The 17873-nt window shown below is 42.5% G+C and overlaps 1 protein-coding gene across 1 annotated transcript in view; it reads right to left on the reverse strand.

Moving 5' to 3' along the window:
- The window catches only part of LOC124553824 (DEAD-box helicase Dbp80-like), a 147009-nt gene that overhangs the window by 7875 nt on the left and 121261 nt on the right, over positions 1-17873 (reverse strand). Inside the window, exons 7-8 of the mRNA XM_047127811.1 lie at positions 15007-15244; positions 9207-9369 (exon numbers count right to left, since the gene is read on the reverse strand). Coding sequence (XP_046983767.1) covers positions 9207-9369; positions 15007-15244 — 401 coding nt within the window. The remainder of the gene's footprint in view (positions 1-9206; positions 9370-15006; positions 15245-17873) is intronic.

Raw genomic sequence — 17873 nt, forward strand, 5'->3', positions numbered from 1 at the left:
AAACGATACATACACTGATGGGTCACCAAATGCACAACAAAATCACTTACCGTTTGTTTTGCAATCGTTTTATTTAATAACGGGGTGTATACGTGGACAAGCAAAATAAATTCCTGGATTTTTCCTGGTTAAAAATACACTTTCTCCCAGATGAAAATACACCTTTTCCGTGTATACTCTTCCTCGGCACTGTAAAAGTCATCAATCCTTTGAATGTTAATGGTTTTATATACCGACATATAATTTCCCGGTACTTTAGAAAACGAAACTCAGGGGAAAAACACGTTTCGAAAGACCTTTGATGTGCAGCAACATGTACGCTGTATATTTTCGTATTATGAAGGTATGAATTTGAATACCACCAAATATCGCATGTCACTTTCCGAAGCATTGAAATTGAGATTGCGATGTGCTTTTGTAAGCGTCATAGCTCATTCACGTGATCTCGCCAGTTGATGACAGCAATAGGATACATGATGTAGTCAGCCAACAGCAAGATCACTCTTAAGTAGCGCGAATGCACAAATAAGAAAAGCTAATGGCTTAAATTAATACACATAGCATTCACATATAATATTGGTTTCGAAGATTAATAAGTTGGAAGAGAAGCTAAGCTTCCACATATAATGTTGATCTTTTTTGCGCGTGTTGCATTTAAGGTACACACACAAATGTGCCAGTAAAATTTTTAATAACGACGCAAATGTCTCATCATCTGGGCTTTAAATACTTCTAAATGGTCGTCCTCAAAGAGTTGATTTTTAAATGAGAGTCAAACGCTTTGTGATTTAAGAAATTCATCGTACATTCTCGCACGTAGTCCATCTTGCATAAAAGGAAATCTGCTTTGAATGTAATGCTTTTCAAACCACCATTCGCAATATTTTCCCGCGACCTGTTAGAAATAGGTTCGTTTCAGCAGCTGCAAGAAAGCGCCAGATAACAGGTGTCACCGCGCTCGCGCAGCTACGATGACGCAGGAAGACCATATGTTCGTATGTGTAAACCACTAAAAGATCTTACATTATATCATAAAAGAAAGAAGACATCAAAGGATACTTCAAGAGCGTCGGGATTTCGCAAACCATACTAAAGTGCACAACTCACCTTAAAATGCACATCCGTATGTAAATTTTCTTGGAGTACCAGTACTCATGTTTGGTTCTTTAATATAGCATAATACCATACGTGCACTTGAAATGCAGCGAACGGTTGAAACTAGCCAATAGTGTGAAATTAAACACTTGGTTTCAAATAAATTGACTGCCTCAGTAGAAAGGATTAATAAAAGCCAAGTCTCTTTAGCAAACCGGCAAAAATAACTTCATTGTTCTGTAAGGCGATTAATGCTTGACTGTCAAAGGAGAAAATAAAATCTGAAACTATTAACGTATTTTAGCCTTCCGTAATTATGCGAACGTATTTTAATTCATTTGATAGCTCCCGGCCACAAAAATCCATTTTGTTATCATTTAACGTGAGAACAATAAATGAAGAGGAAACAACTAAATCACTGAACGTAAACACAGACCACGTGGAGACGACCCACCTCCCCACCACAACTCGGACTGCTCTGTGCATCAGCCCCGAATCTACGATATTTCCGAACCGGGGCAATATTAAGTAGTGGTGCCCAGCCACACTTCGTAACCAGAAGCGGGAGAAGGTACTACTCATACGCGACTCAACTGCGCATGCGCAAGAGCCCGCCTGCAACTGCTCAAACGTATCTAATTTAAACAGTTGTCACGTCACGCTCATCGGAGGCAATTTGTTGTTATAAAGCATTGCATAGTGTTCCTAAAGCCTCTGACACACTTAACTGTTGGCAGACGCTTGTATGAACGCTGTTTTGTTGTTGTATACGGCGCATTTCCTTTGCAACTTAAATTTTATTTTCGTTTTCTTTTTCTCCCGTTCATGTTTTGTTGCTGCAGTATCATTCTGCAGTAGCGGGATACAATAATATCCTTTGTTAGAGTATTGGTTCTTACCAGTCAAAATCACAAAAGTTTAACTGAAAACTAAAACAATGAAAAATTCCTGGAATTCTAAACAATTCCCACTTTTCTCCTGGATGGAAAAATTCCCAGGTTTTTCCCGGATCTCCCGGCTGTCCCGGGTCGTATACACCCTGAATAAGGAAAATGTAGTAATGCAATTTGCACAAAAATGAAATTGAATCAATCAAAAACACACTTCTTGTCTTTTGAGTGTCTAAATATCAAATGCGGCAAAGCTGCCAAGGTGACATTTTCGTTATTTCGAATGCTCTATATAGTAACGCTAATGCTAAATAGTTCCGCTTTGCCGTTTCTCACAAACAGAGGGCGGTCGGGTTTACCCACCCGGCCGGATTTACCCCAAGTTACCCTACTATCTGTCATAGGAATTGTGGAACAAGCTTACATCTGCTTGACAGTAAACAGCTTAACCTTAGTCTTACAAAGATTAATATTATGCAGTTCCACAGAAAAGAAAAAGCCTTACAGGTACTGTCAGTGGATATTACTGGTGCACACTGGATGTGGCGCCACAAGTGAAGTTCTCCTGCATTCGGACAGATGATGAACTACAGTGGCACCCGCATGTGGGTAAATTAACCAAGCAGCTCAGTTCATCCTACTAAACACTCAGAAGCCACTCTCACTGCGTCGGCCTGCAGACACGGCTGCCAGCGTAGTTTGCATACTTTCACTTCTTACTCTCCTACAAAATAAAGGGGTTGGACAAAAATATGGAAACGCCACGAGGAATGCATTCTTGAACAAAATTCAGATGCCAGCCCGCCTGCAGGTTGTGCTGTCGTATTTGATCACAAACAGCATCTGTACAACATCTTCAATACGTTGCATCAGTTGTAGTCAGCGAAGTATTGTATGTAGCTGAGAGAGCATTATGTCAGAACCAAGTGATTTGGGAAGCATATAAACTGTTGGCATTCGTACAGTGGGTGCTTCTGTAACCAAGGTAGCTGAAGTGTTTAGCATTTCAAGAGGCACCATACCAAACATTTCTAACACATTCAGGGAAAGTCAAAAATCGTCACCCACTAAGTAACAACACGAACGAAAGTGTATGTCGAGTGATTGTGAAAGATGTCATTCAAGAAGATTAAAAAAAAATTATGAGGACAACAGCTGTAAAGGTCACAAAGGAATTGAATGCTGAACTCTGAAATCCTGTATGCAACAAAGCAACACAAAGGGAGCTGCACAAGCTGCGAATTACAGGGCGAGCTGGAATTGCAAAACCACACATCAATTATACAAATGCCTGGAACAGGGAAATGGGTACAAAGCCATAAAACCTGGACTCTGCAGCAATGGAAGAAAAAAAATGATTTTGATCGGCTGAGCCTCGGTTGACACTGGTTCCAACTTCTGCCCCAAGAGAGAAACACGGTAGGGATTTGGTGGTGATTTGAGCAACTGTTTCGCGACGTTCCACGGGCCCCACAGGTTCTATTTTGTCTCGTGGCAGTAAAGAGAGGAGCAGTTTCAGCCTCACTCGTATTCTCTCGGGAACACTCGGCTGGACAGCAGTCGGTGGTGCACAGGTACTCTGACAGACGAGCGAGTAGCAGTGCGGCTCAGCTGAATAGAACGATGTGCACATACTGCCGGCAAGTTGCCAGATTCCCTGTTAAGTAGGAATCTCAACACTGTAGGAAAAAGACAGATGGCTACTTATTAGATTAGATTTACTTTCATTCCAATTGATCCATAGTGAGGAGGTCCTCCACGATGTGGAACATGTCAGAAAAACAACAATACATGACAAATATTTACAATTAAAACAAATAAGCTAATGTACCATTCCACAGGTCCCAAGTGGAATGATCGTCATTTTTTAATGAACACTACATGAAAGTCATTTCACAAATACTAATGCACTGAATTTAAAATAAAAAAGTTTTTTATTTATTTATTTATTAGGTAATAAACATGTAATACAACTACTATAATACTTATTTACAACGAACACATTACTGCACTTAAATTGCACAAAAGTTATATATATATATATATATATATATATATATATATATATATATATATATATATATATATATATATATATATATTAAAAAAAACAAAGATGAGGTGACTTACCGAACAAAAGCGCTGGCAGGTCGATAGACACACAAACAAACACAAACATACACACAAAATTCAAGCTTTCGCAACAAACTGTTGCCTCATCAGGAAAGAGGGAAGGAGAGGGGAAGACGAAAGGAAGTGGGTTTTAAGGGAGAGGGTAAGGAGTCATTCCAATCCTGGGAGCGGAAAGACTTACCTTAGGGGGAAAAAGGGTCGGGTATACACTCGCGCGCGCGCGCACACACACACACACACACACACACACACACACACACATATCCATCCACACATATACAGAGACAGCAGACATATTTAAAGACAAAGAGTTTGGGCAGAGATGTCAGTCGAGGCAGAAGTGTAGAGGCAAAGAAGTTGTTGAAAGACAGGTGAGGTATGAGTGGCGGCAACTTGAAATTAGCGGAGATTGAGGCCTGGCGGATGACGAGAAGAGAGGATATACTGAAGGGCAAGTTCCCATCTCCGGAGTTCGGATAGGTTGGTGTTGGTGGGAAGTATCCAGATAACCCGGACGGTGTAACACTGTGCCAAGATGTGCTGGCTGTGCACCAAGGCATGTTTAGCCACAGGGTGATCCTCATTACCAACAAACACTGTCTGCCTGTGTCCATTCATGCGAATGGACAGTTTGTTGCTGGTCATTCCCACATAGATTGCATCACAGTGTAGGCAGGTCAGTTGGTAAATCACGTGGGTGCTTTGACACGTGGCTCTGCCTTTGATCGTGTACACCTTCCGGGTTACAGGACTGGAGTAGGTGGTGGTGGGAGGGTGCATGGGACAGGTTTTGCATCGGGGGCGGTTACAAGGATAGGAGCCAGACGGTAGGGAAGGTGGTTTGGGGATTTCATAGGGATGAACTAACAGGTTACGAAGGTTAGGTGGACGGCGGAAAGACACTTTTGGAGGAGTGGGGAGGATTTCATGAAGGATGGATCTCATTTCAGGGCAGGATTTGAGGAAGTCGTATCCCTGCTGGAGAGCCACATTCAGAGTCTGGTCCAGTCCCGGAAAGTATCCTGTCACAAGTGGGGCACTTTTGTGGTTCTTCTGTGGGGGATTCTGGGTTTGAGGGGACGAGGAAGTGGCTCTGGTTATTTGCTTCTGTACCAGGTCGGGAGGGTAGTTGCGGGATGCGAAAGCTGTTTTCAGGTTGTTGGTGTACTGATTCAGGGATTCCGGACTGGAGCAGATTCGTTTGCCACGAAGACCTAGGCTGTAGGGAAGGGACCGTTTGATGTGGAATGGGTGGCAGCTGTCATAATGGAGGTACTGTTGCTTGTTGGTGGGTTTGATGTGGACGGACGTGTGAAGTTGGCCATTGGACAGGTGGAGGTCAACGTCAAGGAAAGTGGCATGGGATTTGGAATAGGACCAGGTGAATCTGATGGAACCAAAGGAGTTGAGGTTGGAGAGGAAATTCTGGAGTTCTTCTTCACTGTGAGTCCAGATCATAAAGATGTCATCAATAAATCTGTACCAAACTTTGGGTTGGCAGACTTGGGTAACCAAGAAGGCTTCCTCTAAGCGACCCATGAATAGGTTGGCATACGAGGGGGCCATCCTGGTACCCATGGCTGTTCCCTTTAATTGTTGGTATGTCTGGCCTTCAAAAGTGAAGAAGTTGTGGGTCAGGATGAAGCTGGCTAAGGTAATGAGGAAAGAGGTTTTAGGTAGGGTGGTAGGTGATCGGCATGAAAGGAAATGCTCCATCGCAGCGAGGCCCTGGACGTGCGGAATATTTGTGTATAAGGACGTGGCATCAATGGTTACAAGGATGGTTTCCGGGGGTAACAGATTGGGTAAGGATTCCAGGCGTTCAAGAAAGTGGTTGGTGTCTTTGATGAAGGATGGGAGACTGCATGTAATGGGTTGAAGGTGTTGATCTACGTAGGCAGAGATACGTTCTGTGGGGGCTTGGTAACCAGCTACAATGGGGCGGCCGGGATGATTGGGTTTGTGGATTTTAGGAAGAAGGTAGAAGGTAGGGGTGCGGGGCGTCGGTGGGGTCAGGAGGTTGATGGAGTCAGGTGAAAGGTTTTGCAGGGGGCCTAAGGTTTTGAGGATTCCTTGAAGCTCCGCCTGGACATCGGGAATGGGGTTACCTTGGCAAACTTTGTATGTGGTGTTGTCTGAAAGCTGACGCAGTCCCTCAGCCACATACTCCCGACGATCAAGTACCACGGTTGTGGAACCCTTGTCCGCCGGAAGAATGACGATGGATCGGTCAGCCTTCAGATCACGGATAGCCTGGGCTTCAGCAGTGGTGATGTTGGGTGTAGGATTAAGGTTTTTTAAGAAGGATTGAGATGCACACCCGTACTCTCTGCTGGAAGTATCACTTTGCCACGAAGAAAAATGATCCTAATCCTACTCCTAATGATCCGACTTCTCAAGACACCATCCAAATTGAACCCTGCCTGGAACAGTTCCGTCCTCCGTCACAGCGGGACCCACCTCCTCTTCCTCAAAATCACCCTCTCCTTCCAGGAATTTCTGACTTCCAGCCTTGCATCTCAATCCTTCTTAAAAAACCTTAAGAAATGTGCAACTTCAGAGGATAGATGTGAAAGCATCCAAAACCGGTAACAGTCAGAGGAACAAAGTTTTTTGAATTACAAGACACTTTTGTTTTGTTTTAGGGCACAAAAAACAAATGGGGTCATACACACCCATATAGAGCACAAACACAGACCAGGGAAACGACTATGTCAGTCCCAATGGACAGAATAGGAGACAGCTAAAAATAGCATGTGGAAAAAGTGATTATATATACACACACAATGGAGGTCCAAAACTAAAAATTAAATGGTCTTCACCATATTGCATTGCACGTCATTCGCTAAGACAGCTGATAAATCTTACGGCAAACCCAAACTGGAACGTAAATTGCTAAAAAGAAAAAAAAAAAAAAAAAAAAAAGAAAGGGGCATTCCTGCAGGAAGTGGCGGACAGTTAAAATTTGGGTGCAATGCATACATAGTGGTGGGGTAACGCCACTAAGCAAATGATGATGGCTAAAAAGGCAGTGCCCAATACACATCCGTTAAAATAATCTCATCCCAGCGGGAGGGCCGAGGACGACGTCATCCAAGGCGCGGGGTGAGGCTTAATACGCCAAAGCTTATTCTCATGAAGGGAGGACTATTGGCAACGCCAAAGGGCAGCCCCTCCTGACAGACAGCAACGTAGAGATAATCAGAGGGAATATAGGTATTCACAGGTTGAGGTACGAGGATTGCAGCCTTGACAGCAGCATCAGCAGCCTCGTTTCCAGGCAGATCAACATGATCAGGGACCCACAGAAACATGACATTGGCTTTACCAAGAGTGAGCAAGTGACAGTTTTCCTGAACCCGCTGCACTATGTATGGGCGATGTACAGCGCACAGAGACTGTGAAGGGTGCTGAGAGTCTGAGCAGAGGACACAACTGAAAAGGCTGTGTCGCTGGATGTACTCTGTGGCCTGATACAGGGCGAAGAGCTCGGCTTTAAATACTGAGCAGTGTGCCAGAAGCTGATATCGAAAGACACAGGTGCCAATGGCGAAGGCATACCCGACCTGACTGTCAGTCTGAGAGCCATTAGTGTATACAAAGGTACCGTTGCAAAGTTCCATGCGAAGGTCGTGAAACTGGAGGCGATAGACCGAGGCTGGAGTAGTGTCCTTAGGAAGCGAATGAAGGCCGAAGTTAACATGGGCCGCATCACAAAGCCAAGATGGTGAAGGGTTCACACCCACTGGGAAAGTTGCAAGTAGCGTGAAGTTAGGCTGCCGTAGCAAGTGGCGAAAGCGGATTCCAGGAGGTAACAGAGGAGAGGGACGAGCCCCATAATGATGATCAAAGGAATCATCAAAGAAGGAGGCATAGAATGGGTGGCCAAGCAGGGCAGAAAAACGGCACGCATACCTGCCGACGAGAAAGTCACGGCTGTAGGACAGTGGTAGTTCAGCAGCTCCAGCATACAGACTGGTGTAAAAAGCGCCCGTGGCCAAACAGGTGCCATGATGATGGATAAGTGTTGAGATGACGTAAAAGGGATGGGCGTGCAAATGCATAAACAAAGCACACACAGTCGAGCTTCGATCACACAAGGGACCGGTACAAAAGGAGGAGGGTGGTTCATTCGGCACCCCAGGAAGTACTATTGAGGACATGTAGGACACTGAGGGACCGTATACAGCGGGCTATCAGGTAAGATACATGGGAGGACCAAGAGATTTTCCTACTAAGCACGAGCCCCAGGAATTTCATAGTGTGTGTCAACGAATGGAAGGGCAACAGGCCGAAAATTTAGAGATGGTGGGAGAAACCATTTGTGCCGCCAGAAATTCATACAGGCAGTTTTGTCAGTGGAAAAGCAAAAGCCACTGTCGATGCTCTAGGAGTGAACACGATCAGGACAGTGCTGAAGACGCCACTCCGTAAGACAGCTCAGTGGAGAACTGCAATAGACAGCAAAACCATCGGTACCATACCAACATTTATTAATAAACCACGATAATATGGGGCAGAAGACACCACTCTGTGAGACATGTCAGTAGAGAACTGCTATAGACAGCAAAACCTTTGGTACCATAACAACATTTATTAATAAACTACGATAATATGGGGTATCACACACAATTCCACACTGGATTGAGGATTTATTGCTAGAAAGGATGTAGCATATTATCTTGGACAGAGACTGATTGACAGATCTGGAAGTAACTTCACATGTGCCCCAGTAAGTTGTGTTCAAACCCTTGCTTCTCATGTTGTACATTTACAATTTCATAAACAATGTAACTAGTAATCCAAGAATTCTTGTAGACTGTTCAGTTACCTATAATTAAGTACTATACAAAGATAGCTATACAAATATCGTGTCACACTTTGGTAAGACTTCAAAGTGGTGCAAGGATTGGCACTTTGTTCTTCTCAAAACAAAGAAAAACAGGATTCAACGACTACAACTGCCAGGTGTCCCTCGGAGGTGCTCCCACGTGCCCACGCCTACGCAGACACAGACTTAGGCAATAAACAGGTCACTCGGCCGTATCCAAACCGATTAACTCGACACGAGATTAACGGCAGACTCACCCCTGGCGAGCACGTTGGTGGTGATCAGCACCTTCTCGATGCCTTCCCGGAAGCGATCTAGAACCGCAATCCTCTGCTCCACCGTCAGCTCTCCCGTCAGCAGTGCCACTGCGTGCCCATCTCTGGACATCTTCTCAGACAACCACGATGCGATCTTCCTTGTCTGAAACATTTACACGAGTGGCTACTGTTGAAAATAGCAAGACAAACACCTTATAATGTCCAAATAGGATGTATCCAAACAACTAAACACGTTGCAGTACTGCAATCGGGGTGTAATGATCATAGGAAGAAACTAAAATGAACATTTAATGTGACACACTGAAACTGACACCTTTGCCGTACGGACTCACGGTGATGCTGACCTGTTAAAATTCCCGGAATCTCTAAATACCTCCTGCCAATTAAAATTTCAAACAGTCCTATTCCGAATCCCACGCCATTTTCCTCTATGTCGATCTCGTCCTCACCGAAGGCCAGCTACACACTTCCGAAGACCCGCTAACAAACGACAGTACTTACATTTTGACAGTTGCCATCCTCCGTGTCAAATGTTCTCTCCCGCGCAGCCTCGGCATTCGACGCAAATGTATTTGTTCGGATGCAGACTCTCTACAGCAATACACTGCCACTCTCATTTCAGCCTTCACTTGACATAACTACCCAACAGCCTAGTCCAAAAGCAGATTTACCAGGCCATCACATCCCATCCTGGTACTGCTGATCCCTGCAAAAAACAACTTCGGAGCACACAACTTGTCACCCAGTATAATACTGGTCTCGAATGTATCAGTCAGCTACTTTGACAAGGCCACGATTTCCTAAAATCGTGCCCTGAAATGAGGCCCATTCTGTCAGATTTTGCCTACGACACCTAGAATCGGTTTTCGTCGCACTACCAATATCCACAATATTCTTGTCAGACGCTACGCTCCTTCTACACCCATCTCCCTACCCTATGGCTCCTACCCTGTGACCGTCCCCAGTGCAACCTCCTGCCACCACCTATTCCAGCCCTGCAACTGGCAAAACATATACTACCAAAGAGGGAGCTTGAAGCTACCGTGAAGTGACACGTATCATATACCAGCTGTTATGCATACACTGTTCAGCCTTTAACATTGGCATTACTATCACCCAGTTAACAGTCAGGTTGAATGGGCATAGGCAGAGGGTGTACACAGGCAACAAACAATATCCTGTTGCAGAGCACGCACTACAACACGACAGTCACGGCCTCTGTGCCAGTTTCACCACAAGCGCAATCTGGATTCTTCCCCCAACATGTCCTTTGTTCTCGTCACCCACCTGGCCTTAATATGCAGCAATTCCTTCTGTCTCAGCATTTATTCACAGTAACAACTTATTTCTTCACTCCATTTCTGTTTTCTACATCTTTCATTTTCTGACTTTCCTATTTTTTGCCCCCCCCCCACCTCTGTTATGTACAATGCACTTAGCTTTTCACTCTTACTACCTCAGTCCCCAAACATTCAGTCTTTCCGTCCTCACCGAAGGCCAGCTACACACTTCCTTCTCATCTTGTCTGGTAAATCTCCCGACTCGTGGTTCTGGATGACTTTTCTAAACTGTACCCCTTTCCCTAAACCTCTCCAGTCCTTTTCCTTCACTGCTCTTCCATCCCCTTCGAATCTTCTGCCAGAAGAAGGAGCCACTGGATCTGGAAGCTTGTGAAAGTTTAATCCTTTTGTCTGTATGTTCCCTCGCTTCCACGTGGTAAGTAGATTTGTGTCTCCATTTATATTATACTATCAATAACTGATTATTTTTGTTGTTATAAAATTAAGTTTTCGTTCGTCTCGATGCAATTCTGGTACACTCTGCAATCATTACGAACACAGTACCACACCACGCCACTAAAGGAGACAAAATAGAGTGGCACAACAGACTGATAAAGTCAGGTACTGTGGAGCAATTTGTTTTCATAATCAGGAGACATACATGAAATGTATTCCCAACTGCGAATATGGACAACTATCAGCTGTATAATGGAATGAGAACAATGAAAATGCAGACCACACCAGGAGTGGAACCAGAATTTCCCACTTACCGTGAGTAGTCACCTTATCATTAGAGTATCCGAGCACAGCATAGGGGAGTTATGTAGGAATTTTACGAAGGAGTATCAGGTAGTGATAGTGGGTGGAGCAGGGTACAGTCTTGATAGGGACCGTGAATATGATGTAGGTGGTGAACTGGTAAAGGTAACTACTCAAACTGGTGGCACTAATGTGGATTTCATCCAACTTTTACAGCATCATGATTCGTCTCATCTTAATGTGGCTGTTAGGTGCGTTAACATGGGGCAGGAGAAGGCACTGATGGCAGAGTGCACGAGTCACATTTCAGTGGTGCCAATTGAGTCTATCGGTAGATCAGGTTTCACTAGGCATGGCCTGCACCTCAATAGGTATGGGAATGGGAGGCTGGCAAAGCTTATAGGTGACAATGTAGTGGGCGGTGGTGGGATCACTCGTGGAAAAATTCCTGTAGTAGTTGGTGTTACAGTTGCACTTTTTTTAGATTGAAGTCAGCTGATATGTATACCTGCTTAAAGGAAGTCCCTCTAACTAAATGCTCACCTTCAGAGGATGTCATGTTTCCAAGTAGAGAAGGAATTAGCATATTTCATCAAAATATAAGAGGTATTGGAGATAAAGTTAGTGAACTGCTTATAGATGTTGACTCTGAAATTATTGATATATCGGAGCACCACTAAAATAAGTTGACAATTCAGAGGCTTCCTTTACCAGGACACAGATTAGCTGGCTGTTTTTCGAGGAGTTCCTTGTGGGGTGGGGAAGTGGCTACGTATGTAAAAAAAACAGTACTCCATCTGAGTCCACAGACTTATCACGGCACTGCACTGAACAGATATTTGAATGTTGTGCAGGGCAGTTGAATTTAGTGAAACTACACTTCTAATTATTGTTGTTTATTGGTCCCCTAATGCTGACTTCAGAGTATTTCTGCTCAAGCTAGAGAGGGTGCTTGATTCACTTTATAGGAAGTACAAAGTGAAATACCAGAAATTAGTTATATGTTGTCACTTCAATATAAAATATGTATATGATAGTGCAAGAAAAAGGTTGCTGGTAGAGCTCCTAAATTCATATGATCTGACGCAGACTGTGTTTTTTCCAAGAAGGGTGCAGGGGAACAGTAGCACAGCCATAGACAATATTTTTATTCATTCTTCATTACTAGATGGGCATTCTGTTAGTAAAAGGGTGAATGGCCTTTCAGACCATGACGCACAAATTTTAACACTAAAAGGCTTTTGTACTCTAACAAATGTCACGTATAATTACAAATTATGTAGGAAAGGTAATCCAACAGTAATAGAGTGTTTTTTAAACCACATCAAGGAACAAGAGTGGCAGGATGTTTATAGTACCGATAACATAAGATGATGGATATAATGCTTTCCTTAACACATTTCTCATGCTCTTTGAGAGTTTCTTTCTATTAGAATGTTCTAAATGGGGTACTAGCAGTAATAGGCAGCCCGAGTGGCTGACTAGTGGAGTAAGAATATCATGTAGAACAATGGGGGAAATATATCAAAATGTTAGAAGTAGTCACAATCAAGCGACAGCAGGCCCATTACAAACAGCATTGTAACATGCTTAAAAATGTTATTAGGAAGGCAAAGAGTATCTGGTATGCAAATAGAATAGCTAATTCACAGGAAAACATTAAAACCATGTGGTCAGTTGTGAAGGAAGTGTCTGGTTAGCAGCACAACGTTGACAATATATAGTCAGTACATAGTAAAAATGTATCTGTTACTGATAAATCGGGATTTAACAATAATTTTCTGAGTAATGGTGGTGAATTAAATAAAAATTTAGTTTCTACAGGGAATCATATAACTTTCTTGGCAAATACCTTTCCGAGGTTGATGTCTGAAATACTCCTCTGCGATACAGACGAGGGGGAGATTGAGTCAATAATTAAATCACTGAAGACTAAGGACCCTCATAGTTATGATGGAGTGTCTAGCAGAATATTAAAGTTAGCCCTGTATTTAGCCATATTTGTAATTTTTCCTTTAAGAATGATCAGTTTCCTTAACGATTAAAGTACTCATTATAAAGCTGCTTTATAAAAGGGGAGAAAGGGATAATGTAGACAATTTTAGACCTATTTCTATGCCATCAGTATTAGCTAAAGTTCTTGAAAAGGCTGTCTATGTAAGGATAATTGATCATTTTATATCACACGATTTGCTATCAGATGTACAGTTCGGCTTTAGAAGTCATTTAACAGTTGAAAATTCTCTTTTCTCTGTGAAGTGGTGGTTGGCTTAAACAAAGGCTAGGCATATTTTTTGATGAAACTAAGGCATTAGATTGTGTTGATCACAAAATATTGCTCCAGAAGTTGGACCATTACAGAATACAGGGAGTAGCTCACAATTGGGTCAGCTGTTACTTTAGCAACAGACAGCAAAAGGTCATTATTCACAATATTGATAATGGCTGTGATGTGGGGTCTGAGTGGAGTACGGTATTGCTGCATCCATTTTCAACAAGCTACTGCTAGAATTCAAAAATATTAGCAGTAATCAACATGCTTTCTAATTGAAACTGAAGAGTTTCCTCAGGGGTCACCCCTATTCTGTCGAGTTCCTTCAAAAATCGAGCCGATTCTTATGTTATTCGGTTGAGTGCGTGTACTTAAACTTATGGCTTGACCTTTTTTTCAGGTTCATAAACATTTTATTTTTATGTGTTATTACTTTTATATTGTAATTTCATGAACCGACACGTTCCACGACCTCCGAGATTTGTTCCTAAATTTGGTCCTACGGAACTTCACGTGTAAATAAATAAATTAAGTAAGCAACTTACGGCAAGACTAAAACTTCCATATGTCGTCAATTGTCTGACTACAACCTGCATTCTTACTCCATTCATTGTGTATATTCCTAGACAGGGGAGACATTTTAATTGAAAGCTGGATAAATAGGATAACTGTGTAGTTCAGAAATATAATGCAATGTTCCTTCAGACATGCACGCAATAACCGGAAAACCCGACACAAATTTTCTTTGTCATTCCATCTTACAGCCGACAGTTGGCCATACTCTCAACTGCAAACACATTTAACGGAAATAACGGCTGTACTCACTCCAGTGCCCGTTCCGTGCATCATTTTCCTGAACAACACGTGCACTCATCCAATAAAGCCTTTCACGACTGGATGTTTCAGCTGCTGAGAATTTTTGTGGGTTGTATGGCCGTGGTCCATGGAACTCTTCAATCCCTCAGTCAGCACAAACAGGAGTACCTCCGAAGATGTCCAACGTAGCCTTGGACGAAACGTCAGGGATTGAAGAGTTCCAGGGACCACGGCCATACAACCCGGAAAAATTCTCAGTAGCTAACACAGGCACTGCACTACCCAAGCAGGAGAAATGCTGTGATTTCTCAAGCGATTTGGATTTGTCTCACAGAGCTGTAAGAATCCTGCTGCTGGCGAAAATGAGTTACCGCACAACACTCTACTTTATCACAGGCTTCTACCATTTCATTTCGCCTCTTCTAGTGCCACGCTACAGTACTGCTGCAGTGCGAGGATTTCAATGTACACCAGGACTGCGGACAAACAAAAACTGTGTTATGCGATTCAAAATGACAATTATTACTTTATGACTATCCCCAATAAACTGAAGTCTCACAAAATTGGGCACATTTATCACTCGCCACAGTCGTCTATTTACAGAAGAATATGCAGTTGCAGCAGACGAGACACCACCCGCTGCAGAGCTCACCTGGCAGAAAATGATGGCCTGTCCGATAGTGACGACACCGTAGATGTTGCTGATGGCACGGTACTTCTCCTCGGCATTGCGGCAGTTGACGTAGTACTGCTTGATGTTGTCCAGGCTCTCCTCCTCGCGCTTCAGCCGGATGATCACCGGGTTACGCACAATCGCCTCTGCGAATGTCATCACGTCCTGCTCGTACGTCGCCGAGAAGAACATCATCTGGCACGACCGCTTCAGCATCCTGCACGTAATTGTGTCGGTGGGGTCAGAAATGGGCACAGAATGAATGGCTCTAGCTCGAAAACAGAATAAGGTAAGAATTAAGGTAATTTTAGAACAGAGGGGGCATCTGTCATACGCCATTACAAAAACACCCTTCAGACGATGGGAGCATAATTTCTCTTGAATGAAAATCAAGCCTTCCAGCCTAAACATGAAACACGGTAATACTTATTCTGATAAAACTTTAGAGACATATAGACATTCATTTTTCTCTCCCTCTAAGAAATGGCTAGTAGTGGTACAATGTATCCTCCACCACACACCATATACAGGCTGCTGAGTTTGTATATATGTATGTGAGTATGTAGATATAGAAACCAGCAGTCAGCAGTGGCTGATATTTGCAGTAATCATCATTCTGCAGATAAAAGCCTGTGATCACGCAGATATGCAGGGGTACATCTGCAATAGTAGTATTAGTATTAGTAGTAGTACAATAATCTGCCACTGCAGGGTTAGGCATAGGGCCTGTTCCGGCCTCACTATCTCATCTCAGCCTCAGTTTTCCCTTTGTTTCTCTTGCCCCACATTTTATAATCCATTGTCTTTATAGTGACGTACGAAGTACACATTCTCTCCTTTCTCTCTGTACCGGATTGCCTTTTGGGTGATTGGCTGCACCCCTGATTCTTCCTTTGTTACTTTGTTTCTAATTTTGTCTTCCCTAGTTCAGCCTGTGACAGATCCTAGAAATTTCATGTCTGATGTTCGTAACTGCCGTAAATCTTTATTTCTCAGGGTCCAGCTTTATGCTCCGTATAATAAAGTACGAATTGCCATGACTATACAAAATTTCAGTTGTTTGTCTTTCCTTTTCTTACCAATAGGTATTCTCCCTATTGTGCCAAATATACAATGGTACGTATCAATTTTTTCTCTGTAAGCATATCTCCATCACACGGGATGTCGTATTCTAAATATTTCAAATGGGTTATCTGTTTCATCGATTTACTATTGAGATCTATTGTTTGTACTGGTTGAATACCTAAAAAGACCATAGATTTAGTTTTATTTATAAATACAGTCAGACTGTAGCTTGCACTTACCTCACTTAGTTTACGTAATGCCATTTGTAATTTATCTTTGCTATCTCGTATGGTAATTTGATCATACACAAATAACATCGCGTTAATATATCTATTCCTCCCAACAGACGCACGATGGTGTTCTCTCTATTTTCCATACTCTGGACTGTCATCTAAGTAGATACTAAATAATTTTGGTGGCACGCTACACCCCCATTTTACTCCTCGATTTGTTTGTATATCAGGTTTTAATGTAGCAAATTATTACGAGTTGTTGTCCTGAGTTGAAAGCGTAGCTTGCCACAGAGTTGGGAGGAGAGCAGCTGTGTGGTTCTCACACTGGCCACTGGGTCGAGCAAGCTGTGTACTTGATTAATGCTGGGTGCAATTTGTTACACATACTTTCTATGAATCTGAAAAACTACCATATAAATTTTTTCCTAAAATACCCAATAATCATGCTGGCATTGGGAAACCGCGTTAGGGACTGCAATGTATTCATCTATAGTATCAATTGAAACTACAACCAAGAGGACAGTATCATATAATATAATTTTCTGGAATTTTCTTCAGTTTCGTTACCAGAGACTTACGATAAAATTAAAAATACACTGTAGAACTATTATTTCAGTGTGTTCTGGTTATGCGAGTGTTTTGGAGAGAAAGCGAATGAATGGAGCACATTCGTAAAGTGAGAATGTGATATTTTATTAAAATTATGTAAGTGTATGAGTGAGAAAGTTGTGCAATAGGGAAATTTGCGATGTACGTCACAGAGACCCCGATTTTGTAAAGGCAGCCAGAAGGGACACGGAGTATTACGTTTACAAGTAAATTATTTTGTGGACAGGAATTTTATTGTGTGTTTATTAAACTGTATTTAGTTTCAGAATTACTAGATTTCTAGCATAAATTACTTGTGGTAATCTGCTTGGAGGACATTAGAAATACCATGAGTATAGAAGTGCTCATGATGATCTGACTGGCTACTTAATATACGAGCCAATAGGAATTCAGCATTTCTCACGGTTTTCAGTAAGGCTTTGTGCCTCAGATCTATGACACGAGAGTTATCATGTCGCTGATGAAGAGTGACTACAGTATTGATCATTTTTGAAAGTTTGAGTCTTGTGAGTCAGTCATTTAAGGAGATATACACGTGTGAACACTTCATGCCATCCAAAAATTCCATTTGATGTGCTCTGTGCAGGTAACGATAAATTATGGTGAACACTTTCTCACAAGAAGCCTACTCAACAAATATATACATCAACTCACAAGTAGTCGTGACTGACTGGTAAGTTTAAAGTACCACATCATACTAAATATCTTCTGGCTGCTTTTGAGTATGAACCTGTTGAGAGACAGTGAGTAGCATTGCATAATTTATGTCGGGATATTAAATTGACTTTATAGCCATTTTCCTTGTTTTAAAAACAATAAACCAAATAAAAGAAAATTTTAGACTTTTTTTTTCAAACGACTCGTGCAAGGATTCTGAACGCTTGATAGTTTAACTAACTTTCAGCTACTACCGATAGACTGGAGTCATATGGCCTTTGC

This window comes from Schistocerca americana, chromosome 11 (assembly GCF_021461395.2).
Source record: "Schistocerca americana isolate TAMUIC-IGC-003095 chromosome 11, iqSchAmer2.1, whole genome shotgun sequence".
NCBI lineage: Eukaryota > Metazoa > Arthropoda > Insecta > Orthoptera > Acrididae > Schistocerca > Schistocerca americana.